The 11896-nt window shown below is 41.4% G+C and overlaps 1 protein-coding gene across 2 annotated transcripts in view; it reads right to left on the bottom strand.

Annotated features, from left to right (window-relative positions):
- The window catches only part of LMBR1 (limb development membrane protein 1), a 132026-nt gene extending 120242 nt beyond the window's left edge, over positions 1-11784 (bottom strand). For both annotated transcript variants that reach the window (XM_043463981.1, XM_043463977.1), the window contains exon 1: positions 11482-11784. In XM_043463981.1, coding sequence (XP_043319916.1) covers positions 11482-11557 — 76 coding nt within the window. In that variant the 5' untranslated portion in view covers positions 11558-11784. The remainder of the gene's footprint in view (positions 1-11481) is intronic.
- Between the last annotated feature and the right edge of the window lie 112 nt (positions 11785-11896).

An 11896-nucleotide genomic window follows, 5' to 3' on the forward strand; every position in this document is an offset into this window, starting at 1 on the left:
TCCAGCAATCATATATGGATGTGAGAGTTGGACCATAAGGAAGGCTGACCAACCAAAGAATTGATGCTTTTGAACCGTGGTACTGTAAGGAGATCAAACCAGTCAATCCTAAAGGAAATCAACCCTTAATATTGGAAGGACTGATGCTGAAGTTGATGCCCCAATGCTTTGGCCACCTGATGCAAAGAGCCGACTCACTGGAAAAGACCCTGAAGCTGGGAAAGACTGAGGGCAAGAGGAGAAGGGGACTACAGAGGGTGAGATGGTTGGATGGCATCACTGACTCGATGGACATGAGTTTGAACAAACTCTGGGAGATGGTGAAGGACAGGGAAGCCTGGCGTGCTGCGGTCCATGGGGTCGCTAAGAATCAGATACAACTGAGCAAGTAACACTTTTCATAGGTATTTCGTGGATGTCCTTTACCAAGTTGAGGAAGTTTCCCCTCTACTTCCAGTTTACTGAGAGTTTTTATTGTGAATGGATGCTGAATTTTGTCAAATGCTTTTTCTGGATCTACTGATACCATCTTACAAGGTTTCTTCTTTAGTCTGTTGATGTGATGGACCACATTAAGTGGTTTTTGTAGTATAATTCCAACAGTGTATAGTTCTTTTATACACTGCTGGAATCCATTTACTAGTATTTTCTTGTAGAACTGTGCATTTATGCTCATGAGAGGTATCAGTCTGTAGTTTTCCTTTATTGCACTTTCTTTGTCTGGTATTAGGGTAATGCTGGCCTCATAGAATGAGTTGGGGAGTTTTTGCTCTGCTTCTATTTTCTGTAAGAGATTGCAGAGAATTTATATCACTTCTTCCTTAAATATTTGGGAGAATTCACCAGCCAAACAATCTGGCACTGGTTCTGGAAGGTTAACAGCTGATTCAAGTTCTTTAGTAGATACAGACCTACTCTATCTGCTTTTCCTTGTGTGAGCTCTGGCAAACTGTATCTTGGAAGGAATTTGTTCATTTCATCTAAGTTTTCAAATCTGTGGGCACAGAAATGTTCATAATATCCTGTAGTATCGTTTCAATGCTAATGGAATCATCTGCAATAGATGCTCTTTCATTTCTGATTCTAGTAATTTGTGTTTTTCCTGTTTATCTTAGTTAGCCTCAGTTCAGTTCAGTTCAGTCGCTCAGTCACGTCCGACTCTTTGGGACCCCATGGACTGCAGCATGCCAGGCTTCCCTGTCCATCACCAACTCCCAGAGCCTGCTGAAACTCATGTCCATCGAGTCGGTGACGCCATCCAACCATCTCATCCTCTGTCGTCTCCTTCTCCTCCTGCCTTCAATCTTTCCCAGCCTCAGGGTCTTTTTCAATGAGTTCTTCGCATCAGGTGGCCAAAGTATTGCAGTTTCAGCTTCAGCATCAGTGCTTCCTATGAATATTCAGGACTGGTTTCCTTTAGGGTTTCTTTTCCTTTCCAAGTACTTCGGGGCTTCCCAATTATATTTGTGTTACTAATCTGTAGTTTAACCGGGTGTGTGAGAGCAGACGTGGTGTGGTTTCCATACTTTTAAGGTATGTTATAAAGTGTGGTTCATCTTGGTGAATGTTCCATGCAAGCTTGAAAAGAATGTACATTGTGCTATTGTTAGATGAAGGAGTCTATAAATGTCAATTAGATCCAGCTGACTGATGGTATTATTTAGTTTAACTATATATGTATATACTTACTAATTTTCTGCCTAGTGCATCTGCCAGTTACCACTAGAGGGGGTGTTGCAGTCTGCAGCTATGTTAGTGGATTTGTCCATTCCCTTGGGCAGGTCACTCAGTCTCTGCCTCGTGTATCTTGACGCCCTGCAGTTACGCACACACACACCCGCACTGTTAGGTCCCTTAGGAAAGCTGACCCTTCATCATCATGCATTGCCCCTTTTATTCCTGACAATCTTCCGTGCTCTGAAGCCCACCATGTCTGAAACTAATGCAGCTGCTCCAGCTCTCTTGATTGGTTCACACGGTGTATCTTTCTGTATCCTTTTACTTGTAGTGTGTGTGTGTGTGCGCACGTGCGTGTGCACGCGCGCACACAGACACAGTCATATCCAATTCTTTGCGACCCATGGACTGCAGCCCACCAGGCTTCTCCGTCCGTGGGATTCTCCAGGCAAGAATACTGGGGTGGGTTGCCATTTCCTACTCCAAGGGATCTTTCCCACCCAGGGATTGAACCCAAGTCTTTCATGTCTCCTGCATTGGCAAATTGATTCCTTACCACCAGCACCACCCAGGATAACACACTTTTAATATATCTGTACCTTTATATTTAGTGGATTTCTTATAGACAATGTACAGTTGGGGTTTTTAATTCACTCTGACAATCTTTCTTTTAAGTGATTTATTTACACCATTAAAGTAACCACTGATATTGTTGTTTTAATATTTATCATAGTTTTAACAATTTTCTATTCATTGGCCATGCTGTTTAGATTTTTGTCTTTAGTCTTTTTCTGCCATCTCTGGTTTTAACTGAGGATTTTATGTGATTCTATTTTCTCTCTTCTGTCAATCTAACAGTTATACTTCTTTTAAAATATTTTTGTTGGCTGCCCTAGAATTTACAATTAAATGCACTATACTGCTTCATAGGTAGTGCAGCTACCTTACAGTGTTTTCCCAATTCCTTTACCCTATAACATTACTGTCATTCATTTCACTTATCCACAAGCTAATCACTGGATACACTGGTGCTATCACTTTCAATAAATTGTTATATGTTGGATCAAAAATAAGAAATTTATTTAACCTTAATTTATTCTGAATACTCTTTCTTTATGTAAATCTGAGTTTCTTACCTAAATAATTTTCCTTCTCTCTGAAGAACTACATTTAAAATTTCTTGTCAAGCAGGTCTATTAGCAACAACATACCTCATTTTTGTTTGTACTATATAGCACAGTGAACTATCGTAAATATCTTGTAATAACCCATAATAGGGCTTCCCTGGAGGCTCAGGGTTAAGGAATCCCCTGGAGAAATGACAACCCACTCCAGTGTTCTTGCCTGGGAAATCCCATGGACAGAGGAGACTTGCGGGCTACAATCCGTGGGGTTGCAAAAGAGTCGGACATGACTTAGTGACTAAACAACAACAATAACCTATAATGGAAAAGAATCAGAAAAAGAAAAGATAGATATAACTGAATTACTTAGCAGTACTAACTGATTGAAACTAATACAAGATTATTGTAACCTTAACAGCATTTTCCCCTGCTTTTTGACTATGAAAATTGTATTTTCATTTTGCACTGGGCCCCAAAACTTAGGTAGCCAGCCCTGGAAAAATCTGAAAACATGGAACTTCCTGGAGAGCAACTACAAAATATGAAGGAAAAAGTTCCCATCACCTCGTTCTTTTAAGATCTAGACATTAAGTTAACTAACAAAGCTACATCAAATTCTGTTAGTAACTAGTAGAACTCTGAAACTGGCTAGCAACTCACAGCCAGGTACTCCCAGCTAGGACTTGATGATTCTCCCATGGAAAATAAACAACTTCAAAGAAGATTAGCATCAGAGAAGGCCACACTATGACCGTAATGGATAAAGAATAAATAAGACCACTCTGTAGTTACGTCTGAACGAAGACAAAAAGTGTGAACTCTGTCCAAATCATAAAAATGACAAACACTCCTCACCCTGGCTAACACAAATGACTCGCATCTTTACCAACTGCAGCATGAGCCTCACTCAAAGCTTTTTTCACTTTGTGTGCTCAGTTGCTCAGTCGTGTCCAACTCTTTGCTACTCCATGGATTGTAGCCTGCCAGGCTCATCTATCCATGGAATTTTCCAGGGAAGAATATTGGAGTGGTTTGCCATTTCCTATTCCAGGGGCTTTTCCTTCTAGATATGATCTATTAAGAGGTACAGTCGTAGGGCTTTCCTGGTGGCTCGGTAGTAAAGAATACACCTGCCAAAGCGGGAGACACAGGTTTGATTCCTGATCCAAGAGGATCCCACATGCCTCAGGGCAACTAAGCCTGTGTGTGCCACAACTATTGAGCCTGTGCTCTAGACCCAAGGAACTGCAACTACTGAGCCCCCAGCGGCAACTACTGAAGCCTGTGCACCCTAGAGCCTGTGATCTGCAGCAAGAGAACCACTGCAATGAGAAGACTTGCACCGCAGCTAGAGTAGCCCCCACGCTCCCCAACTAGAGAAACGGCTTTGCAGCAAAAAACACGCAGCACAGCCAAAAATAAATAAACACATGTTTTAAAAGATTAATCTAATTCTGTGCACCTGAGGTCCAAAAGAAAAAGGAAATAAAAAGACAGCAAAAAGAAGAAAGGAAATGGATCATTATTACCTCATAGTAGCAGCTAAATGTGACCATTTTAGTAACTGACAAGAGAACTCTGAGATATTCATAATATTACAAATTCATAATACTAAAGTAAGATTATTACATGAGCTTTTAAAAATTAAATACTATACCACATACAAAAAACTAACTCAAAGTGGATCAAAGAGCTCAAAAATGTCAGTTAAAACTATACAACTCTTAGAAGAAAACATAAGGGAAAATCTTCATAGCACTGGATTTGGCAATAATTTCTTGGCTAGAACACCAAAACTACAGGCAACAATGACAAATAAATAAATAAATAAACAGGGCTTCAACAAAATTTAAAACTTTAGTCCACCAAAGAACACTATAAATAGAGTAAAAAGGCAACCCATGGAATGGAAGAAAACATTTTCAAATCACAAAGGGATTAATATCCAAAAAATATAAAGAACTCCTAAAACTCAACAACAAAATAACCCAATTCAAAAATGGGCAAAGGACTTTAGATAGACATCTCTTCAAAGAAAATATACAAGTGTCCAAAAGCACATGAAATAATGCTCAACATCACTAACCATCAGGGAAACACAAATCAAAAGCATAATGAAATAGCACTGCACACCTAGTAGGATAACTATTACTTTTAAAAAAAACAGAAACAACATGTGTTAGTGAAGATACAGAGAAACTGAAACACTGGCATATTACTGCTAGGAATGTAAAATGGTTCAGCCGCTGTGGAAAACATGGCACTCCTCAAAAAATGAAACATAGGATTACCATGAGATCCAGAAATTCAAATTCTGGGTAAGTACCTAAAAGAATTGAAAGCAAGGCCTGGAACAAATATTCATACACCCATGTTCATAGCAGCATTATTCACGGTAGCCAGAAAACAACCCAAATGTCCCCTGATGGATGAACGGATAATCAAAACAAGGTTTGTACACACAATGGAATTTTATCCAGCCTTAGAAAGGAAGGAAATTCTGACACATCCCTCAACATGAATGAAACCTGAAAACATCATGCTAAGTGAAATAAGCCAGAAATAAAAGGACAAATATTGTACGACTCCACTTACATGAGTTACCTGGAATAGTAAAATTCAGAAAGACAGAAAGTAGAATGGTGGTTACCGGATGCTGGAAGGAGAGAGGAACCAGGAGTTTCTGATCAAAGGGGACAGTTTCAGTTTGGAATGACGATAAAGTTCTGGAGAGGGATGGTGGTGATTCCAACAATGCAAATGTCTTCAGTGTCACTGAACAGCACACTTAAAAATGGTGAACTGTAAGTTATATGTATTTTATCTTTTTGGCAAAACAAAAAAAATTGAATAATTTAAAGAACTGGCACCATGGCAGTAGGAGAAAACTAACAGGAATCCAAAGTGGAAAAGAAGTAAAACTGTCACTATTTGCAGATGACATGATATTATACATAGAAAATCATAAAGATGCTGCCAGAAAACTGCTAGAGTTCATCAATGAATTAGTGAAGTTGCAGGATACAAAATTAACCCATTACTGGCCAGGGGATTTTTGCAGAAACTAATGCCTGTGGCCGGCAATTTTTCTTTTGGCCAGTCAAAAATTCTGTTATTTCACTAACACTTTGCAGGTTATTACAATCAATAGTTATACCTGACACACCTGTAAAGTCTTCTAACTTTCATGAAATGTTGTCTTTAATTCACAATTCTATAGAAGCAAAGGCTCATTCTCTCCATCATCATGAATCTCATTTTCACTTTCCATATCAGAATCAATCACTAAGGTTTTCTGTCTTTTTGTTCATCCAACATTCACTTCGTCTGAATCAGAACTAAACTCTGAAGAATGATCATCTTCTGAGGCACTAGTATATATATTGCTTGAACAATCAGAGAAAATATATGCATAAAATTCACTGAAAAATTCTTCACTCAAAATTTTGCAGTGCGTCATTTTTGAAAATTTTACGTTAAACACATGGTTGGAACAAAAACCTAACAAAGCCAAATGTGAATGATAATGACAATCATTAAGTTGTATAATGAACTCTTGATTAATTTTCAGCTCCAACAACTTTGCACAGTGATGTTAATTGTGTGTGTGTGTGTGTGTGTGTGTGTAAGTCAACCATTCGTGTCCGACTCTTTACAACCCCATGGACTATACAGTCCATGGAATTCTCCAGGCCAGAATACTGGAGTGGGTAGCCTATTCCTTCTCCAATGTTAATTATATCACTCTCTAAAAACCTATCAATACATCTCCAGTCAATAATGTTCAGGTAACAAAAGATAAATTACTATATTTCCAGTTAATACACAGAAATCTCTTGCATTCCTATACATTAACAACAAAAGATAGAAATGAGAATTAAACACTTGGGAATAAACCTACCTAAGGAGGCAAAACACCTGTACTCTGAAAACTATAAGACACTGATGAAAGACATCAAAGATGACACAGATGGAAAGATATACCATGTTCTTAAATTGGAAGAATCAATACTATCAAAATGACTATTCTACCCAAGGCAATCTACAGATTCAATGCAATCCCCATCAAATTACCAATTTTGTTTTTCAAAGAACTAGAACAAAAAATTTTTTTATTTGTATGCTAACACAAGACCCCCAATAGCCAAAGCATTCCTGAGAAAGGAAAATGGAGCTGGAGCAATCAGACTCCTTGACTTCAAATTATACTACAAAGCTACAGGAATCAAAACAATATGGTACTGGCACAAAAAACAGAACTATAGACCAATGGAATATAACAGAAGGCCCAGAAATAAATTTATGCATCTATGGTCAGTTAATCTATGACAGAAGAGGCAAGAATCTAAAATAAAGAGGAATGAAATTAGAATATTCTCTAACACCATACACAAAATAAACTCAAACGGATTAAAGGGCTATATATAATAAGGCTGATACTATAAAACTATTAAAAGAAAACATAGACAGAACACTCTCTGACATAAATCGCAGCAATATCTTTTTGTATCCACCTCCTAGAGTAATAAAAACAAACAAATGAGACTTAAACTTAAAAGCTTTTACACAGCAAAGGAAACCATAAACAAAATGAAAAGACAACCCACAGAATGGGAGAAAATGTCTGCAAATGAAGCAAGGGACAAGGGATTAATCTCCAAAATGTACAAAGAACTCATGGAGCTCTATATCAAAAGAGCAAACAACCCAATCTAAAAATGGGTGTGCTCAGTTGCTCAGTCATGTCTGACTCTTTGCAACCCTATGGACTATAGCCTGTCAGGCTAATCTGTACGTGGGATTCTCCAGGCAAGAATACTGGAGTGGGTTGCCATTTCCTTCTCCAAAAGATGGGCAGAAGATCTAAATAGACATTTCTCCCAAGAAGACATACAGATGGCCAAAAAGCACATTATAAGATGCTCAATATCACTGATTATTAGAGAAATGTACATCAAAACTACATTTAGGCACCACCTCACACTGGTCAGAATGACCCTCATCAGAAAATTCGCAAACAGTAAATGCTGGAGAAGGTGCGGAGAAAACGGCACCCTCCTACACTGCTGGTGGGTATGTAAACTGGTGTGACCACTATGAAGAGCAGTATGGAGGTTCCTTAAAAACTAAAGGTAACAGTACCATATGATCCAGCAATTCCATTGCTAGGCATATATCCAAAGAAAATCAGTTTGAAAAGACACATGAACCCCAATGTTCACTGCAGCACTATCTGCAATAACAAAGACATGGAAGCAACCTAGATATCCATCAACAGGGGAATGAATAAAGAAAATGTGGTATATACATACAGTGGAATACCGCTGCTGCTGCTAAGTCGCTTCAGTCATGTCCAACTCTGTGTGACCCCACAGACGGCAATCCACCAGGCTCCCCTGTCCCTGGGATTCTCCAGGCAAGAATACTGGAGTGGGTTGCCATTGCCTCCTCCACAGTGGAATACTACTCAGCCATAAAAAAGAATGAAATAATGCCATATGCAGCAACATAGATGGACCTAGAGATTATCATACTAATTGAAGTCAGAAGGAGAAAGAAAAATATCATATTTCACTTATATGCGGAATCTTTAAAAAAAAAAGATACAAATGAACTTATTTACAAAACAGAAACAAACTCACAGACTTCAAAAACAAATCTACTTTTAAAAATAAATGAAAAAAAAAATTGGTGACAAGTCCTGGAGAAAATCAAGCATTTATACTCACTCTAAATATGAATACTTCAAGAAAGGAAAGCCAAAGACTGGAAATTCACTAAGCTTGGTCACTGTCTGCACTGGTTCTGCAGCAACAGAGTATATCTACCATCCAAGGGTCCTGGGCCAGGAGAGGTAGGGGTGAGGAGGAGCAGAACTAAGGAATTCTAGAATCAGTGTCAAAACTGACTTGTTTCTAGGATAGTGGACAAAAAAAAAATAAAGCTCCTGGCTACTAAAATATGGGTACTTTTCTCAATCCAAATAAAAGAATATCTGATTAATCTAAAATACAGCCAAAACAGACCAATGGAACTGCATGGAGTTTGAATTAAATCCCACAAATATACAGTTACTTGTGATCGGGCTTCCCGGGTGATTCAGATGATAAAGAATCTGCCTGCAATGCAGGAGACCTAGGTTCAGTCCCTGAGTTGGGAAGATCCCCTAGAGAAGAGAATGGCAACCCACTGCATTATTCCTGCCTGGAGAACTCTATGGACAAAGGAGCCTGGCAGGCTACAGTCCATGGGGTCGAAAAGAGTTGGACACGACTGAGTGACTTCCAATTTGTGACTAAGGTCATAAATACTGCTGAAGCAATTGGACATCTAAGTGAGAAAATAAAATACAAGTCCTACTTTATAACATACACAAAAAATAAATCCCAGATGAACTGTAGGTTTAAATAGAAAGTAGTTGTTGTTCAGTTGCTGAGTTGCGTTCTACTGTTCGCAACCCCATGATGGGACTGCAGCATGCCAGACTCCCCTGTCCTTCACTATCTCCCGGAGTTTACTCAAACTCATGTCCCTTGAGTCAGTGATGTCATCCAACCAACTCATCCTCTGCCGCCCCCTTCTTCTTTTGCTTTATATTTTTCCCAGTATCAGGGTCCCCTCCAATGAGTCAGCTCTTTGCATCAGGTGGCCAGATGATAGGAGGAGTAAATCAATACAGCATTTAGAGAAAAGCACAAGAGAACATCTTCATAACCTTGGAGTAACCAAAGATTTTTTCAAACAGGACATAAAAAAATCACTACTCATAAAAGAAAAAATTCTGATAAAGTGAACTATATTAAAATTAAGAATGTCTGCTCATAAGATATCATTAAGTGAAAAGGAATCCACTGAAAGAAAAAAAGACTTACTATATAACCTATACATATATATAACTAAAGGATAATATCCAGAAAACACAAAGAACTCTTGCAAATCGCGATTAAAAACATAAACACGTTTAAAAATGGGGAAAAAACCTGAAGACTCTTCACAAAAGATTTCCAAATGGCCAAAAAAAATATGAAAAGATGCTCAAATTCTTATCATCAGGGAAATGAAAATAAAATCTTTTGTGCAATAAATACCATGACACTTATCAGAATGGTTAAATTTTTTTTTTAATGCTAAGTATTTGTACAGATGAGAAGCAAATCACACCTCTCCTACAGTGCCAGTGGAAGTGTAAATTGGTACAACCCACTTTGGCAAACTACTTAAAAGTATCTACTAACGATGAACAAACCCACAACCTATAATCTGAAAGTTCCATTCTTAAGTACAGACCTAACAAATGCATACACACATTCACCAAAAGCCATGTACAAGAATACTGGTAAACAGAACCTGAAAACAACTGAAGCACCCACCAACAGTAAAATAAAAATAAACTGTGCTAGACTCACACAACTACAGCATTATGGATGAATTACAACCACATACAAGATAGAGGAATTTCACAAATGCTGATGAGTGAAAGAAATCAGACACAGAACAGTGCATACCATAAGGTTCCATGTATGTTAAGTTCAAAACTAAGCTCATCTGTTAAAGCCAGGACAGTGGTTCCTCTTGGTGGAACAGAGGAACCAGAGAAACCGGATGAACCTCTGGGATGCTAGCCATATTGTTTCTCAGTCTGTGTTCAGGACTACAACAGTGTGTTTAAAGTGCTTCAGGCTGGGCATGGATGATTATGTACTTCTGTTTATTTCAGCTTCAAGTCACAAACTAAATATGCTGTATCAGAGTCCACCAGTTCAGACGTTTTATTTCTTTATTCCAAGGTATGACTTGGCAGAGTGTTCTCAATTTTCTAGATCAGTAACTACACAAACTAGGCAATTCTCAACCAGCATTTTCCACCTAAAACCAAGAGACTGACTGAGTTTGAGAGAAAGTAGTTAGAAGAAAGAAGAGGTAAACACAAATACCCCCGAAATTACATATTTTACATTGTTATGAAAACACAAAAACACACAACCATAACGTGCTCCAGTGCAAACAGGAAAAGGTGAAAACATCAAAGTAGGTTGCTAAGGCCAAGCCTGTTTCCCGACCCCTGGTAGCAGCACAGAAGGACAGGGGACCAACAACTCCCTTCAGATGCTGCTTCCAGGGCACAAAGGACTTCTGCTCGGGGCCCTCAATCCCATCGACCTTGGGTCTTCACACCCAAACGTCAGGTTTCGGAAAGGTGTGTGCTAACCAGGAAGAGGGAACCCGGCCGGGCTGCGGAGGTTCGCTCCTGGGCAGGGCTAGGAGACCAAGCTCGGCCCTTGCCCGGCGCCTGCGAGGGCCACCCAGGTCCTGCCGGGTACCCGACCGCACACTTGCCTACCGTGCCGGGCCACGGGAGAGCCGGGCTATAGGGGAGCCGGGCCACGGGGGTGCGGGCCACGGCTGCGGGGTGGGCTGCGGGGCCGTGGTCCACCGCCGGGAGGGTGACCGGCCCAAGACGAGCCCGGGGCGAGCAGGACGCAGGTGGCACCGAAGCACTCCCGGGGGCGGACAGGTGACTAGACGGAACCGCGCCAGGATAGGGAGCGGTTAGGAACCGGGGGGGACAGAGCCCGGGGAAGAGGCGCGCCGCGGGGACCCTGAGGGAGGAGGGGAGGGCAAGGGAGGAAAGGTGGGCGGAGGCGGGGAGAGGCCGACGAGGCGGGCGGAGGGCGCTCACCGTGGACTCCCGCACTTGGCTGTGGAAGTGCTGCTCCCGCGCCGACACCTCGTCCTGCCCTTCCATCCTCCTTCATGCCCGCCGCCTCGCCGCCCGCGCGCTCCGCCGCACCATCGCCTACCGGCTCGACGGGCTGGACGGCCGCCCCGCCGGCCGGGACGGGAGTGGGCGGGCAGTCGACCGCTACACTGACGGTGACCACAACCCCGGCTGCTGCCACAGCCGCCGTCTCAACCACCGCCTGAGGAAAAGCCGCTCGGTCTGCCGAGGGCTGGCGCCTCGCGGGCCGGGGCGGGGCGGGGGGCGGGGCTTGACGTCAGAGGAAGGCGCCGCGCGTCAGAGGAGAGAGCCGAGGGCCCCAGACGGGGGCGTGAAGCCGGGGGCGGGGCCTGGCGGGTGGGACTAGGGGCCACGC

The sequence above is a fragment of the Cervus canadensis genome, chromosome 3, assembly GCF_019320065.1.
Source record: "Cervus canadensis isolate Bull #8, Minnesota chromosome 3, ASM1932006v1, whole genome shotgun sequence".
Lineage (NCBI taxonomy): Eukaryota > Metazoa > Chordata > Mammalia > Artiodactyla > Cervidae > Cervus > Cervus canadensis.